At 36.7% G+C, this 19,126-nt stretch overlaps 1 protein-coding gene across 1 annotated transcript in view; it reads left to right on the plus strand.

Moving 5' to 3' along the window:
• Positions 1-2,426: 2,426 nt before the first annotated feature.
• LOC115410284 (pyroglutamylated RF-amide peptide receptor-like) overlaps positions 2,427-19,126 on the plus strand; it is a 36,880-nt gene continuing 20,180 nt past the window's right edge. The window contains exons 1-3 of the mRNA XM_030121870.1: positions 2,427-2,793; positions 13,149-13,307; positions 17,908-17,969. Coding sequence (XP_029977730.1) covers positions 2,427-2,793; positions 13,149-13,307; positions 17,908-17,969 — 588 coding nt within the window. The remainder of the gene's footprint in view (positions 2,794-13,148; positions 13,308-17,907; positions 17,970-19,126) is intronic.

Consider the following 19,126-nt stretch of genomic DNA (forward strand, 5'->3'; position numbering starts at 1 on the left):
AGTGGAGTCGCGTGTATTGTAGTTTATTTTGGCACTGATCCAGCTGATGTCATCATGTCTATGTGTGTGCCAAGTTTGAAGTAAACTGAAACATTTGTTCTCCCTTTAGGCAGAACAAATCAGGTACAGAAAACTGTTTTTTTATCGGGCCATGGTTGCATGGAATGGATTGCCAGGGTGTCTGTTTTTGGAAAATAACAAACTGTTTTCAAAAGAAATTAAAACTTTTCTTGTTTACACAACAGGCATGAAATGGAAAGAGTATTGATAATATTGAAAGATGTCTTATGATTTGTATCAGACAGCTATTAGTTGGTGAAGGAGTACAAATGTATAGTACTTATTTTGTTTATTTATTTATTTTTATTGCATTGGGCTGTTGTATATGTCCTGTTTGTGTGTGTGTGTGTGTGTGTGTGTGTGTGTGTGTGTGGGGGGGGGGGGGGGGGGGGGGGGGGTAAGATTAATGTAAATAATTAAAATTGTAATGTAATGCAGAGGAGACCCCAGGAAGAACAGCAACTGATGATTCAGTTGCTAATGGGGATCTTAATAAATGAAATGAAATGAAATGTTTTAATAGACATTTGAAATTTTGCCCATTATAAGTAAATGGGAGAAATATAAAAGATTTTTAAAAATTCATAAAAATGTAAACTATGACCTATTTTTCCCAAAATGTAATCAGATCTATTCTGGGTCACTGGTAATCTATAAACCCAATTTGGTATGAATTCAACCAATAGTTTTGCTGCTACAGACAAGAAATTCCGCACATTATAAGTAAATGGAGAAAAAAAAAAAAAAAAAAAATGCACAAAAATTTGAACTTCGACTTATTTTTCCCAAAATGTAATGAGATCTAGTCTGGGTTACTAGAAATCTATAAATTCAATTTGGTATGAATTCAACCAACAGTTTTGCTGCTACAGACATTTGAAATTTCACCCATTATAAGTAAATAGGAAAAAAAAAAAAAGATTTTAAAAATTCATAAAAAATTGAAACTTTGACCTATTTTTCCCAAAATGTAATGACATTTATTCTGGGTCACTGGCAATCTATAAACCCAATTTAGTATGAATTCAACCAATAGTTTTGGTACTAGAGTGTTAACAAACAAACAAATCAAACCAAATCAATACCCCTTGCCTCCCCTTCGGGGTGCGGAGTAAAAATCATTTGGAAATCACCCTAAAAGTAGCTCTAGGTCTTTAACGCATTATGGGATGCTTATTTCCAACCAAATCAATAAATAAGTCTAAATAATTGTCAAGTTTGAAGTAAATTGAAACAAAATCGATGTTTTTATAGACATGTGAAATTTTGCCCATTATACGTAAATGGGAGGGAAAAAAAGATTTTAATAATTCATTAAAAATTTGAACTTTGACCTACTTTTGCAAAGATGTAATCTCAATGGCAATCTATAAACCCAATTTGGCATGAATTCAAATAATAGTTTTGCTGCTACAGACATTTGAAATTTTGCCCATTATAAGTAGAAGGAAAAAAAAGATTTAGAAAAATTCCTAAAAAATTTCAACTTTAACCTATTTTTCCTCGAAATGTAATCAGATCTATTCTGGGTCACTGGTAATCTATAAACCAAATTTGGTATGAATTCAACCAATAGTTTTGCTGCTACAGATACGTGCAATTTCGCCCATTATGAGTGAACAGGGGGGAAAAAAACCCCAAAGATTTTTTAAAAAATCATAAAAAATTGAAACTTTAACCTATTTTTCCCAAAATGTAATCAGATCTATTCTGGGTTACTAGAAATCTAAAAACCCAATTTGGTATGAATTCAACCAATAGTTTTGCTGCTACAGACGTGAAATTCTGTCCATTATAAGTAAATGGGAAAAAAACACAAAGATTTAAAAAAAATTCATAAGAAATTTAAACTTTGACCTATTTTTCCCAAAATGTAATCACATTTATTCTGGCTCACTGGCAATCTATAAACCCAGTTTGGTATGAATTCAAGCAATAGTTTTGCTGCTACAGTGTTAACAAACAAAGAAACAAAGAAACAAACAAACAAACAGAACCAACACAAACCATACCCCTTACCTCCTCTTCAGGGGGCGGGGTAATAAAGGGACCACTCATGTTGTACACTCAGAGCAGACTTAGACTTAGAGCTACTACACCCCCCCCCACCCCCCCACCCCTGTGGTGTGTAATGTGCACATGGGGCTCGTGCAGGAGCCTGTCAGTCATTGCTCACTCTTATATAGACTCATGTGTGCAGATGAGCAGCTGCAGGTTCAGCTTGAACCGGATGGAGGAGGAAGCACTGCAGCATCCACACGGACACTCACGCACATTAACTTTTATGATTTTTTTTTCTTTTCTTTTTTAAACTCTCTTTCTGAAAATCCCTTCTTTTCTGGAGAGGAAACAGACTGGTGATCAGGATGGCTGCAGCCTCCACAGACTCCGAGCAGGGATCCGCTAAAATCACCCCTGAAGTGCTGCAGGAGATGCTCCAGTACTACAACCTGAGCAGACAGGAGTTTATCAACACTTACAATATCCAGCCGCTCGTCTACATCCCAGAGTTACCCTACAGCGCCAAAACCACCTTCGTGATCATGTACGTGGTTATTTTCGTGCTGGCTCTGGCTGGGAATAGTCTGGTCATCTACATTATTTTAAAGAAACGCGCCATCCAAACGGCCACAGATATTTTCATTTGCTCTCTGGCGTTCAGTGACCTGCTCATCACTTTCTTCTGCATACCTTTCACTTTGCTGCAGAACATCTCATCGGAATGGTTCGGAGGTGAGTCGCAAATTTGGATTTTACGCGCGAAAAGAAAAGCAACTAGAAATGCATAAAACAGCTGCAAACGGGAATGCATGACTAATAATAGCTTTTAATGCCTCATAAAAACTATTGATTTAAAACCAGATGTGATCAAACCTTTTAGAACCAATGCGCAGGTTCAAACTTGCTTTAAACTTAAGAGCGCATATGCGTAAAATATGACACTAGACACGAGTAAAACAGCAGCAAATAGGAACAAATGGAAAATAATAGTCTATTAACGCATCACAAACACTTGTGTCACATCATAGATTTAATATCAGCTGTGATCGAACCTTTTAGAGCTGGTACAGAGGCTGCAAAGTGCTTTAAACTTAAGGACATGCGCGTAAAATAAGACACTACACTCGGTAAAATAGCATCATATGGGAATGCACGATCAATAATAGCCTGCAAATGCATCATAAACACTACTGTAGCATCACAGATTGAGTACTAGTTGTGATTAAACCTTTTAGAGCTGGTACAGAGGCAGCAAAGAGCTTTGAACTTAAGAACGTGCGTAAAATAAGACACTAGTCTTGGTAAAACAGCATCATTAAAGGGACGCATGTTAAATAATAGCCCACTAATGCATCATAAACACTACTGTTACATCATATGTGTTATTTTAGAAAGTAAGATTTAAAACCAGCTGTGATCAAACCTTTTAGAGCTGGTACAGAGGCTGCAAAGAGCTTTAAATGTAAGAACATGTGCGTAAAATAAGACAATCGTAAAACAGCATCTTATGGGAATGCATGATCAATAATAGACTATTAATGCATCATAAACACTACCGTGAAATCATGTGCGTAATAGTTGAAGGTGAGATTGAAGACTAGCTGTGATCAAACCTTTTAGAGCTGGTACAGAGGCTGCAAAGAGCTTTTAACTTAAGGACATGTGCGTAAAATATGACACTAATCTCAGTAAAACAGCATCAAAACAGGATGCATGATCAACAATAGCCTATTAATGCATCATAAACACTACTGTGAAAGCTTATCCATTATTATTGAAAGTAAGATTGAATACTAGCTGTGATCAAACCTTTTAGAGCTGGTGCAGAGGCTGCAAAGAGCTTTTAACTTAAGAACATGTGTTTAAAATAAGACACTAGACTCAGTAAAACAGCATCATTAAAGGGAGGCATGTTAAACAATTGCTTATTAATGCATCATAAACACTACTGTTAGATCTTATGTGCAATTGTTGAAGGTAAGATTTAAAACCAGCTGTGATCAAACCTTTCAGAGCTGGTGCAGAGGCTGCAAATTCCTTTAAACTTAAGAACATGTGACTAAAATAAGACACTAGTAAAACAGCATCACATGGGAATGCACGGTCAATAATTGCATATTAATGCATCATAAACACTAATGTTACATCATATTCATTATTATTGAAAGCAAGAGTGAATACTAGCTGTGATCAAACCTTTTAGAGCTGGTACAGAGGCTGCAAAGAGCTTTAAAGTTAAGAACATGTGTTTAAAATAAGATTCTAATCTCAGTAAAACAGCATCAAAACAGGACGCATGATCAATAATAGCCTATTAATGCATCATAAACACTACTGTGAAATCATCTGCGTAATAGTTGAAAGTAAGACTGAAAATCAGCTGTGATCAAACCTTTTAGAGCTGGTACAGAGGCTGCAAAGAGCTTTAAACTTAAGAACATGTGCGTAAAATAAGACACTAGACTCAGTGAAACAGCATCAAAACAGAATGCATGATCAATAATAGCCTATTAATGCATCATAAACATTGCTGTTACATCATGTGCGTAATAGTTGAAGGTGAGATTGAATACTAGCTGTGATCAAACCTTTTAGAGCTGGTACAGAGGCTGCAAAGTGCTTTAAACTTCAGAACATGTGCTTAAAATATGAAACTTGTAAAACAGCATCATATGGGAATGAAGGACCAATAATAGACTATTAATGCATCATAAACACTACTGTCATATCATGTGCATAATTGTTGAAGGTAAGATTTAAAACCAGCTGTGATCAAACCTTTTAGAGCTGGTACAGAGGCTGCAAAGAGCTTCAAACTTAAGAACATGTGTTTAAAATAAGACACTAGTCTTGGTAAAATGGCATCATTAAAGGGACGCATGTTAAATAATAGCCCACTAATGCATCATAAACACTACTGTCACATCATGTGTGTAATAGTTGAAGGTAAGGCTGAATACTAGCTGTGATCAAACCTTTCAGAGCTGGTACAGAGGCTGCAAAGACCTTTAAACTCAAGGACATGTGCATAAAATAAGACACTTGTAAAACAGCATCATATGGGAATGCAGGACCAATAATAACTTATTAATGCATCATAAACATTAGTGTTACATTATATTTATTATTACCTCTGCCAGGAGGTATTGTGATCGCTTTGCTGTGTGTGTGTGCGTGCATGTGTTTGTTTGTTTGTTTGTTTGTTTGTTAGCAAGATAACTCAAAAAGTTATGGACGGATTTTCATGAAATTTTCAGGAAATGTTGATACTGGCACCCCCCCACCCCCGATCACCACCAAAATTTCATGAAAATCCGTCCATAACTTTTTGAGTTATCTTGCTAACAGATAACACACACACAAAGCAAAGTGATCACAAAACTTCCTGGGGCGGAGATAATAATAATAATAATATCTTATTATTGCATCATCAACACTATTACATCATGTGTGTAAATGTTGATGGTAAGATTGAATACTAGCTGTGTTCAAACCTTTTAGAGCTGGTACAGAGGCTGCAAAGTGCTTTAAACTCAAGGACATGTGCGTAAAATAAGACACTAGACTCAGTAAAATAGCCTCATATGGGAATACAGGACCAATAATAGCCTGCAAATGCATCAGAAACACTACTTTTGCATCCCAGATTTAATCCCATCTGTAAACAACCTTTTAGAGCCAGTTCAGAGGCTGCAAATCACTTTACACTTAACACATAAAGACCCAGTGCTACTTTTGTGCCACTTCCCAAGTGAATTTTTCTCTATATCTAACCTTTAAGTGATTTATCATCATTTATTATCATATTCTCCTCTGTATTTTACATTTTTCAGTGTAAATCATGTATTTTCCTATACCGTATGCCCTTAAAAAAATGCAATGATAACTTTAAAAATAGTGAATCCATCAAAATGCAATTTCAGGGCATGAAACTATAACTTATGACCTACATCTTGCAGAAAACCCCATTCTTTTTGCTTCAGTGATCACAGAGAAATGGGGATCTTTGTAAAGTATGTCACAAGTCCCTTCCCTCCAAGTTTTGTAAGAGGACGCGTTGTCTGTTGTGTTCACACCTTACAAATACTGAGTTATTCATTGTGTTCTCGCACAAAAATATCTCTTTTGAAAAAGTGACTGCTTGTTTCTTTTCATTTTCATCTAACAAAATGAATAATAAATCACATAAAAAAGGAAGCAGATTTCTGAGTTTTGCAAACATCGGTAAGGTGTGAAAAGGAATGATTAAAGCAGGGGTCTCAAACATGCGGCCCGAGGGCCAAATGCGGCCCGCCAAAAGTTCCAATCCGGCCCGTGGGATGAATTTGCAAAGTGCAAAAATTCCACAGTTAAGGCTGTAGAGCTCATTTTAGTTCAGGTTCCACATACAGACAAATATGATCTTCAGTAGAATAATAGCATAATAACTAGGGATGCACTGATACTAGGGATGTAACACTATGAAAATTTCATATCACGGTTATTGTGACCAACATTATCACGGTTATCATTATTATCATGATATTGTTGAAATTGTGCTCAAAATGTTCAAAAAGTACTAATGCACACACTGAAATAATTTAACCAAGTTGTATTTTGAAAAAAAAAAAAAGAAATAATTGGTACAATGTACTTTCTCTTGGCAGAAACATTCAAATATTAACCCTTAGTGGTCTGAGTCTATTTTGGCCGTTCTTCAGTCATTTTGATTTTGCCTTTATATAATATATAAAGAAATGTTTATTATACCCATATTTGGTATCTTTTTTTTCAGCACAACTTCATCTGTATCATCTGCCTATTATTTTTTCACTTTAACCTACGATATTAACATAAAAGGCCAGAAAAAAAACAAAAAATATATAAAATCCAATTTTAAAAATGTATATACTTTATTGCATAAATAACACACAGATGCTTAATGAACCTTTTCAAAGACTTTAAAAGTGAATATTGGTTCCAAATATTAGGTATAGAAAATCAAAATGGTAATAAATTAAAACTATACTCAAATATTTGACATAAAAGCATAGCTTTACATAGGGTTTTTTCCCCTAAAATTGTAAGTAAAAGTAATCAAATACAGATTAGTTAATTAATTAGAATTTAAACAGTAATAGTAACCATCTGCAATTTTACCGCGGTTTATCGTTATACCGGTAATCGTTACACCCCTAATCGTGATATATTGTATTGTGATCCTAGCACTGTTATTTGTATCGTATCGCCAGATTCTTGCCAATACACAGCCCTAATATTGATACAGGATTGTGAAATGAAATATCGTGATATATTGCAGAACCAATATTTTCTTACACCCCTAATCATAACACTACTGTTACATCATATGTGTAACTGTTGAAGGTAAGATTTAATTCCAACCTTCTAGATTCAATAAAGCAACTAGAAATAGCTTAAAGCGTAAGAGCTGACGCACTGTGGGAAATAAGACTTAATGAAACAGCAGAAAATAGGAACTGATGGTAAATAGTGGATTATTAACACATCAGGGCACTATTATGGGCTGTAATGAATGGTGTGGAGGTGAGAACTCAGTGCTGCTTCATTTCAAGTGACTGGAAAACAACCCAACCTGTGATAATGAGTATTCTATTCAGAGCAAACACTGAGGCCTTCTGCAGAGGGAAGAGAAGGGCTGATCCCACAGCTAATCACTTGAGAAAATACAGCCTTTTTTTTGCTTTGAGTCTCAGGAGACGTGATCTGACAGAGATACGTCTGATGAAAAATTCATCTGCAGTTTTTTTTTTTAAAGAAGATTCTCCAAACAGACGCTCCTGCACGTGTGCACTGAGGCATCCAGAGGGAAAAGAAGCACCTGTGGGATTATGAGCGCTGACATGGCCTTTCCTATTGACTCAGCTATCGATTTAGGTCAGAAATAAGCATCCCATAATGTGTGAAAAAGACCTAGAAGTACTTTTAGGGTGATTTCCAAATGATTTTTGCCTCACCTCCCCGAAAGAGAGGCAAGGGGTACTGATTTTGGTTTGGTTTGTTTGTTTGTCAACACTCTAGCAGCAAAACTGTTGCTTCAATTCATACTAAATTGTGTTTATAGATTGCCAGTGACTCCATTTTGGGAAAAATACGTCAAAGTTTACATTTTTTTAATGAATTTTTTAAACCCCCCCCCCCCCCATTTACTTATAATGTGCAAAATTTCAAATGTCTATAAAAACATCAATTTTGTTTCAATTTACTTCAAACTTGGCACATATACAGGGTGGGGAAGCAAAATTTACAATATTTTGAGGCAGGGATTGAAAGACAGTGTATGACCAAATAGTTTGTTGAAAGTCATGAGAATTTAAATCTTCAAATCATATTTTACAGCATTTCTAACGCTCTTGTTGTCTACCTCAAGTTCAATTGCCATTTTTCTCATGGATTTGGTTGGATCCTTTCGGATTTTGGATTTGAGAGCTTTAATAAAAGCTTTGGTACGTTTTTTGTTGCTTCCTCCACTTCCAGACTTTGTCGTAATAGTTTTGCTCATAGTCATTCTCTTCTTTCCATTATAAACAGTCTTTATGGACACTCCAACTATTTTTGAAATCTCCTTTGGTGTGACGAGTGCATTCAGCAAATCACACACTCTTTGACGTTTGCTTTCCTGATTACTCATATGGGCAAAAGTTTCTGAAAAGGTATGGATAATAGTGTTAGGTATGATTATGACATCAATACATGTTTGGTTTCAAAACAATTGACGTAGTGCCTGCTGAGAAAAAACAACTAAATGTTCATTGTAAATTTTGCTTCCCCACCCTGTATAGAGGTAATTATTAAGCTGACATCACCACATGCATAGACATGAAGATAATATGATAATAACTGGCAATAAATCACTTAAGAAAAGTTAAATCTAGAGAACAATTCATTTGGGAACTTCTACAAAAGTATCACTGGGTCTTTATGGGTTAACTGAAGTGAAAGAGGAAAACACTGTACTCCATTAGAAGTCAATGTTCAGTAATAACAACAACAATAATAATAATAATAATAATAATAATAATAATAATAATAATAATAAGTAGTAGTAGTATTCACTATGTACACTGAACAAAAATATAAACGCACCACTTTTGTTTTTGCTCCCATTTTTCATGAGCTGAACTCAAAGATTTAAAACTTTTTCTGTGTACACACAAGGTTTATTTCTCTCAAATATTGTTCACAAATCTGTCTAAATTTGTGTTAGTGAACACTTCTTCTTTGCTGAGATAATCCATCCACCTCACAGGTGTGGCATATCAAGATGCTGATTAGACAGCAGGATTTTTGCACAGGTGTGCCTTAGGCTGGCCACAATAAAAGGCCACTCCAAAATGTGCAGTTTTATCACACAGCACAATACCACAGATGTCACAAGTTTTGAGGGAATATGCAATTGGCATGCTGACTTCAGGAATCTCCACCAGAGCTTTTGCCTGTGAATTGAATGTTCATTTCTCTGTCATAAGCCATCTCCAAAACTGTTTCAGAGAATTCATGAAGAAGACTGTGCGAGGAAAATGGTGGTCACACCAAATACTGACTGGTTTTCTGACCCCCCTGGACCACCCAATACAGTAAAAGTGCACATCTTAGAGTGGCCTTTTATTGTGGCCAGCCTAAGTCACACCTGTGCAATAATCCTGCTGTCTAATCAGCATCTTGATATGCGACACCTGTGAGGTGGATGGATTATCTCAGCAAAGGACAAAGGAGAAATGCTCACTAACACAGATTTAGACAAATTTATGAACAATATTTGAGAGAAATAGGCCTTTTGTGTACATAGAAAAAGTTTTAGATCTGTGAGTTCAGCTCATGAAAAATGGGAGCAAAAACAAAAGTGGTGCGTTTATATTTTTGTTGAGTGTAGAATGGCTTATTTAAAACTACTAAAGTAGTTTTACAGTATGACTTATCTCTAACCACTTCCAAGCTAGAGTTTTTTGAATTCTTGATATTAAAATTGTATATTTTTTGAATACAACTCTGGCACATCAAGGGTTAAAGGGTTTCTCAAATATTCTCTCTCTCTCTCTCTCTCTCTAAATTTATTCTCCTATTTTAGCAACTTTAATCAATTTAATCAATTTATTTTTTACTTAAATTAAACAGTGAGTTTTTTCAAATTGACCGAGTTTGAATGAGATGATTTGAGGAACTTTCTGATAAAAAAAAAAAAAAAAAAAAAAAAAAAAGAATACAAATTCTTTTATTCAAGCTTGTCAAGTCTACATTTTCTGACTTTTCTTCCTGTATGGCAGTAAACTGAGTATCTGTGGGTGGGGTCAGGTGAGGACATGATCTAGATGACTGATCTTAAAACAGGCAAACACTGACTGTAGTCACTGCAGCCCCTAGAAATGAAGGCAGAAAAGAAAGTCTGATGTTTTTCTTGGTAAAGACTGTAAAGCAGGGGTGTCAAACAGCCAAATCCGGCCTGCTAAAGAGTCCAGACTGGCCCGTGGGATGAATGTGTGAAATGCAAAAATTACACTGACACATTAACAATCATTTTAATTCAGCTTCTACATTCAAACCAATTCAGTCTCAAGTGGGTCAGATCAGTAAAATACTATCATAATAACCTGTAAAAAATGACAACTATACATTTTTATCTTTGTAAATGAAAACCTGAACAATGAACATGTCTTAAGAAGTGCATTTGTACCAATATTCTGACTGTTAAATGTTTTGTGTATTTGTAGATCCACTGTGATCTGTAAGTTGTTATGAACATGTGTAAATGATAAACAGAAGCTTAATACTGTTAAAATTGCACTTACTTTTTAAAGATAGACAGACAGACACTTTATTGATCTTTTGCAGGAAATTATTTTGTTACGACAGCGGTACAAAAAATTTCAGTTTGTTTCTGTTATTCACATTGTTTTAAAGGATAGTTTGTAGATTTTCATCATGTAATTTTACTTTTTTTCACTCTAAAACACAGACAAAAGTTTGGAGTTGACATTGTTTACATATTATTATGTTATTATTTCACTGGTCCGGCCCACTTCAGATCAAATTTAGCAAAATGTGGCCCCTGAATTACAATGAGTTTGACAACCCTGCTTTAAAGTGTGCATTAAAGCATCATTTCCAGTTTTATTATTTATGCTAAGAGTGTTTGCAGATACCACAGGGTTTATGCAGGTCACTAAAAGCATCAAAAGTCATTAAAAATTAAATGCACTTGATAGAAAAAAAGTATTGTTATTCACGATTTATTTTGATTATATAAACATTTTATATAATTTTGATCACAAGTATAGTGTGATGACTGACAGGCAAACCCTTTAATTGGCTATTGTTTGTGACCGATAAATGAAGTCATCAACACTGGATGCTTGGAATGCAATGTACTGTGGCGAAAGAGCGGAGGGAATATTAGCAAATGTCGAAAAAATGGGAAAATGCAAGTTTCAACACAATTAAATGGAAAACTCATATTTTCCACAATATATGGAATTAATTTCTAAAAAAATTTTTGAGTCAAGGCCTGATATCTCATCATCATAACGTACAAAATGAGACCATGCCATTAAACGATGTTTGATTACACTGGTCAACAACAAATTTATTGTTTAAGTTTTTTGAGCTGATTTAGGATCATTTTGGTGTGCTGAATCCAAAAATCACATTAATTTTGCTCAATCAGGTCAACTTTCTGAACTATGCTACAAATTGGCTTTTTAACATTTTTGCTGACATTTATGGGCATTTTCACATCATATGATATAAAATTCTTTCATATTTCTTGCAATAAACGAGTACTGAAGATTTTACTTTTGCCAATTTATGATTAATGTTTTTTTTTAATATTACAGGTGAATGAAATGGCTTCAACTAGAAGATCTTGCAAAAATAAGCCTGACGTATTCTGCTACATCTGCGGTGAATACACCATTGTACCTAACAGGAATCAAGTGATCAAATGATTTTTTTTTCTCTTAAAACCTATTTTGGGTGAGAAGTATATAAAAAAATCAACTGATAGAGTCACAAAAATGTAATCAATTTTGTGAGAAGATCAATTTTTTTCAAATTCAAATTAGCAAAAAAGCCTGACCTGATTGAGAAAAACAGATGTCATTTTTGGATTTAGTGGTGCAAAATGGTCCTAATTCAGCTGAAAAAACCTAGACAACTTGCAAAAAACATTTTTTTGTAACCCAGTGTTATGTATCAGATGTACAAAAATGGATGTTGAGAAGTATTCAAGTCACTATTACTTATATTGTCTGTCAATTATTTTTTGTTATTTACTTTCACCGCTGTTGCAAAATTCGGGGGGGGGGGGGGGGGGGGGATGTTCAGGGGATTCAGGGGATGTTCAGGGGAGACCCACACAGTGTTGCCAATTCATGTCAGAAAAGATATGTAATGTGTTAAAACTTTAATAAAGATGTGTGTTAAAAATAAATAAATAAAAATGCAAGTTTCGGAGGAAGAACCATTCAGAACCTGGTTAAAGCCTGTTGACAGTAAAGCGTTTGTGTTTTGCTTATTTATTTAATTAATCTTAGATGGGGATGCATTGCCCGGGACTTTGTGGGGTGGGGGGAGGGATGGGGGTGGGGTGGGTATTGTGTTTTTTGTTATGTAGAAAATCTAAAAGTATTGTTTTTTCTTGTATGACTGCCACTTTGGTTTATCTTGACTTCAATAAAAAGAATGTTGAAAAAAAAAGGGCATAAAAAAGCATTCAATTAGATTTGCTGATACCTGCAGAAACCCAGTACCACGTGGACATCTGGTATCTTAACGGCTTTGACTGAGTCTATTTTCACATCCATGTCCACGTCTTCATAGCTGACGTGTACTCTACCATAGCAATAGCAAGCCCAGTTCAAGCATTTGGTCCAATCAAACTTCACCTATAATTAGAAAAGGGTGAATGAGTGCGTTCATACAGGTCACATATTTAGCAGGTGTCAGTGTAAGAGCTTCATTAGCAACTTAATGAGGCAGGAAATGACCTTGGCTCTGCTTACGTTCTGTCGTCGGTCGGTAAAAAAGGGATTTGATGTAACTACAGAAGTAATATGTGTGTTTGGTTTCTGCAGGTGTTCTGGTTTGCAAGACAGTTCCATTTGTTCAAACCACAGCCATAGTGACAGGAATCCTCACAATGACCTGCATTGCCATCGAGAGATACCAGGGGATCGTGTTCCCGCTGCAGATGAGGAGGCAGTACTCGTCCCAAAGAGCGTACAAGATGTTAGGTACTGTTTACTAGAGTCTGTCTTTGTACTTTTAACCATTTATAGGGCACTCATTCTGCTGTTATGATGCTGGACAAGACAAGTTTAAGAAAAAAAAGAAAGAAAGAAAAAAATATATATATGTATGTCGGGCACTAGGAATGGGAATCAATAAGAATTTAACGTTTCTGATTCCTTATTGATTCTCTTATTGATTCTCATTGTGTGAGGGAGTAAAAGAGTCCTAACGGTGTGTGTTTGCATTAACTGTCTTTTATATTTCCATCTCTGCACAGAAAATATGACATATACAATATGTACAAATAATAACAGATGATGCCGGGCCCGGTTTGGGGGGGGGTGGGGGGTAGGCATACAGTGAAAATGAAACTAAAGACGCTTTCCTAATTCCTCTATTGCTGCATTTCTACTGCGTGGAACTGCTTCGACTTGGCTCGTCTCCCGTTGTCGTGGACCCCATTTTTCTTTCCCCTACCTTCGGAAACTTGTATTTGAGGGGGTACAACGTTTGTTGCCCGCACCGGAACCGGAACCAGGCCCGGATGACGGCCTGGGGTTCACTCTGCCGCTAGATTCACAAGCGTCACTAAGTAGCGAATCAAATACGTGACATTCCTGTAAATGAATCACATGCTGTGGACAAATGTTTGAGCAGAATGGAGGGATTCCACCCTTTTGAAGAAATGGAAGCTTTGACAGTGTTCCAGTGGACCTGGTGTCGTCTTTTTGGACCGTTTCTGCCTCAACACCATATTAGCTACGTTCTGACCAAAACAACGCAGTGTACGCATGATGTCATCAAGCTTGCGCAACGAAGGCGGAATCGATAAGCAGAATCGTTTAGCAGGCAGGCAAACGATTCCCAGGAATTGAGCTACTGGGATCCGGTTCTCAAAAAGAACCAGTTCTCAATTCCCATCCCTATAGGGCACTCATGGAAATACTCGGAAATCCAAAATTTCAACCTTAATGTGTTACTGGATATTGTCATCTACCTCCTCTTGCTATAAAACATCTGAGCAGAACTTGCTAAAAAGTAAACTCATACAATAAAACAACTGTTATAAAGTCATAAACAGACAAAAATCACTCTACTACGGTGGCTGACAGGGGCCAAACAGATTGCAATGGCCCAATGCGCCTCAGTTCAGAGAAAACAGCTGCAAGTACAGAAACAACACAAATTCACAAACTCAAACACAAGTCAAAATGAGGTACAAAAAGAGGAACGTGGTGCAAATGAAAAAATGTGCTGCAAGAAACAAAAACAAGAGCATAATCATCAAATGCTCTGCTAATAAAGAACCAAGAAAAATATCAGCAAACAAAAAACGCTGCATAACCAGTCACTACAACGGAAGTGCTAGTCAAGGGGATAGGCCTTGACTAGTGAATCAGTGAAGGAGAAGTTTCCATGTGAATCCAGCTATGCCAAGATACTTCACACTATAATTGTCTTCTATAATAGGCCATTCACTGCTCATATCGTATCTAAATGAGCGCCAGTCAGTGTTGCCTATGGACTTCATTCATTCCATGAAGTGAACACTGTTAGCATTGTTAGCATAGTGCGATTTCTCCTCAGTTTTCACCTTTCTTCTTCCACAAGAAGAAGCCAGAGAGCTGACAACACCAGTATCATCTTATTACTAGCCATCCATTCAACCAGTATAACAACAACAACAACAACAACAACAACAACAACCCGTCTTGACTACTCAACACTCTCTGCTGACAACAATGACTGATGATAGTGAGTTCTGTGGACGTTTCTCAACGTGTTCTTGTCTGTTCTTCCATTCTTGTGAAACGTCATCAGTCATGGCCTAAGTACTGTTCCATCCGCAAGTTTGCATAAACCAAGAACGCATGGAATACCCGGAGGTTGTTCTTGTCAGCTAGCTTAAACCAAGGATGCACTGGTTGGTGACTTGTGTAGATTTGACTGGGAAATAATTCACAAGATGCAGTTCGTACTGGCTTGAGCGGGACCCAAGCGGGACCGGGCCGGCTGTGACTGGCTGAACCAACGACATGTACTACAGTTTAGAAAATATGCAAAATGTATAAATGACATGTAAATACTGGTACAAATCTATTGAAATTAAATCGAGTGACATTGTGGTGATTTGAGGGAAATACATTATGGAGCAGATGGTGGAAATACAGCAGAGACAGGGAGGAAAGTTCACAAGCACATAGCCGTTCCAGTTACAGATAGACTTGCATTCTTGGGAAGTACATACTCTGGGACCATTCTTACCAAGACCGTACTTGCTGAGTTCACAAGACCATACTCTGCGTTCTTGGTATTAAGAAACAGCCTGAGTTTTCGTCGAGAGAGATGTTCTGTCATTTCCGGTTTTACGTCTTGTGCAAGCACATAACATATGCTAACGTCGGTACTCGATTTGGTGTGTCCTTCACACTTTTTTGACCGTGTCGGGGAGGCCAGAGCTGACCGATCAGTCGGGCTACCTTTTCTGGCAATGATCGGCTGTCGGGTTGGATTTGGGCCACATTTCCCAGCAGTCTGAACCTAACCTAAGTCTAAGTCACATAAAGGTGAAGATACACAAACCCGACTGCTGACCGTCACCAGAAAAGGTAGCCTGACTGATCGGTTGGCTCTCGTCTCCCTGACACGGTCAAAAATTGTGAAGAACACACTATATCGACTACCGACTTGAGCGTACGTTCTGCACTTGCACAAGATGTAAAACCGGAAATGACGGAACATCTCTCTAGACGAAAACACAGAGCTTGCTGTCATCAGTTGTTGTCAGCTGAGAGTTTTGAGTAGTCAAGAAGGGCTGTTGTACTTATTGAACAGATGGCTAGTAATAAGAAGATACTGGAGTTGTCAGCTCTCAGGCTTCTTCCTGTGGAAGAAGAAAGACAAAAACTGAGGAGAATGGAATGAATGAAATCCATAGTCAACACTAACTGGCACTCATTCAGATATGATATGAGCAGTGAACGGCCTGTTATAGAAGACAATAATAGTGTGAAGTACCTTGGCGTAGGTGGATTCACATGGAAACTGCTCGTCCGCTTATTCACTAGTCAAGGACTATCCCTCCACCAATCAGACTCGTCCGACTGAACGACTGGTAGTGGCCGATTACACATGTTGAATCAGCCGAAAAGACTGGTGATGGCATTAACGATGGCCCGAACTCACGGAACACACCAAACAGACTCATGTCACCGACCTCACCAGACTGCCCGACGACACCCGACCGCCGAAAATCAGGTTGGTGTGTCCTCGCCTTAAGACACAGATACGACGGGCGACTGTGGCTAAGTTGGTAGAGCGGGTCATCCTTTGACTGAAACCGAAGGGTCGGCGGTTCGAATCCTGGCTCTGACTGTCCAAGTGTTGAAGTGTCCTTGAGCAAGACACTGAACCCTAAATTGCTCCCAGTAGGACCTGGCAGCGCCTTGCATGGCAACAGCTGCCTACTGGTGTATGAATGTGTGTGTGAATGGGTGAATGTGAGGAATTGTAAAGCGCTAAGGCACAGGTGTCAAACATGCGGCCCGGGGGCCAAATCTGGCCCGCCAAAGGTTTCATTCCGGCCCGCAGGATGAAAGTGCAAAAATGAACCTGAACAGTCCAGGTGGTCCAAATCATTTTGGTTCAGATTCCACATACAGACAATGTGATGTCCAGTAAAAATAACAACACAATAACCCATAAATAATGACAACGACAAATTTTCTTTGTGAAAAATTATGTGGAAAAAATTTAAGTGAAAAAAATAACATTACACTGTGAAAATATTAACATTTACAAAACTAGTCTTTCATAATAAAATGCAAATAAATACATAAATAAAAACAAAGGTGAACAACCCGAAATGTGCAATTTGAACAATATTCTGCCTGTTACTAAATGTTTTATGCATTTATGGATCCACTGTGATCTGTAGTTGTGTTAATAATAAGAGGTGTAATATTGTAGAAATTGTTCAAATTTTAGTTCAAACTCCAAAATTTTAACAATATTCTGCCTGTTACTAAATGTTTATGTAACATTGTGTGCACATGTGTGTACATGTATAAATAATAAGTCAAGGCATAATATTGTTAAAATTGCACAAATTTTTTAAATGAAATTTGTTTTTTCAGGTTATTCACATCTTTTTTGTAAAATAGAAATATTTTCATTATTTAATTAGGGGTTTTTTTTGGACTAAAACAAAAAGAAAAACTTGGATTTGTCATTATTTATAGGTTATTAAGTCATTATTTTACTGATCTGACCCACTTGAGATCAAATTGGGCTAAATATGGCCCCTGAACCAAAATGAATTTGACACCCCTGCGCTAAGGTGTAGAAAATGCGCTATATAAGTTCAGTCCATTTACCATTTACCATGAAACAGACGTGGAGAAACTACAGTGACACTCAACATGACAGATATTACATAAAAGGGCAAATTAACTTGGCACTTCTATGACTTCTCAGTGGTTTTAGCTCCACACTGGTTGCCGTGCGTTTCTTCTTGTCAATCACTTTATGTGTTGAACTGAAAAAAGGATTAATTTGAGAACTGCCAGGACTGAACTGACTTCATTTGTCTGCCTCCTGCAGGGTTGGTCTGGATCGCCTCTGTGATCGTGGGCTCGCCAATGCTCTTTGTGCAACAGCTAAAAGTAAGAAGCACCTTTCAGCTCAACGTCTCACATTTCCTCTCCACTGCTTCCTTCAGCTATATTTGAAAAACTTAATAAAGTGCCAGGGAACTCTAATTTATTTTGTTTTGTGCAAGTGTAAGTCGATCACAGCGGCTGAAACATCAAGGCATGCAAAGAAATACTCATTTTACTTTCCTAGCATAGCCATCCCTAATGTGAAACCACCAAAATCCTGTTTTTGAGTCCAAGTATTGTCACGTTAGCTCGTTTTATCACTTCAGGCAGACGATGCAAAACAATGAATATAAGGACCAACAGATTCAGGAACAGTTCAAAACAGAAAAGCACACCTGATCCAATCCAACTGAAATTGTAAAGCACTTTAAAACAACCACAGTGGACCAAAGTGTTGTTCAGAAGAAGAAATAAAAACCAAAATTAAAGTAAAATACAAGAATAGATTAAAAGACACAGAACGACTGTACAAAACAAACAGTGCTGTACAGAAGAATAATTAAAACCTAAACAAAAGAATAAAATAAAAGAATAAACTAAAAACATAAAAAGCTGTGCATTAAAAAAAAAAAAAAAGAACAATAAACCAATATCAAATAAAACAATATAAATAAATACAAATAAAACTGGATGTACAGTTTGTTTTATAAAGGATCAGTGCAATAACAGTTTGTGCTTGTTTTTTTTTAATTAATTTATTTATTTTAGCTGCTTTTATTTGTATATTTATAGTAGATTTTATATATGATGAACAGACTGAAAGACACTTTTAACCCAAAAAGACCCAAACAACCAAAGCATTTAATACCTGTTGATCCGTTAATCCTATTAATACATGTCAATAATTGGTGTAAAATACAGTGTGTCGTCTTTTCATGGTCATCACATATGACCCGTTTGGACGTTTAGAGACTCCGTAGTTACCGTGGAAACATCATCATCTTCTACAACATCGATTCACCAGTAAAACCTATGGAGTTGGGTCAATGACAGTGGATGGAAACACTAGTTTTTATATTCAGTTAACCCTATAACACCAAACGTCATATTTGATACATGAGTTTTGAAGCCCTCTACATGATCAGTGTGATATTTTTTTTCTTGAAAAACCTGATGTATACAATTAGATACAAGCAATACACAGATAATCCACCAGAGGG

The sequence above is a fragment of the Sphaeramia orbicularis genome, chromosome 19, assembly GCF_902148855.1.
Source record: "Sphaeramia orbicularis chromosome 19, fSphaOr1.1, whole genome shotgun sequence".
NCBI lineage: Eukaryota > Metazoa > Chordata > Actinopteri > Kurtiformes > Apogonidae > Sphaeramia > Sphaeramia orbicularis.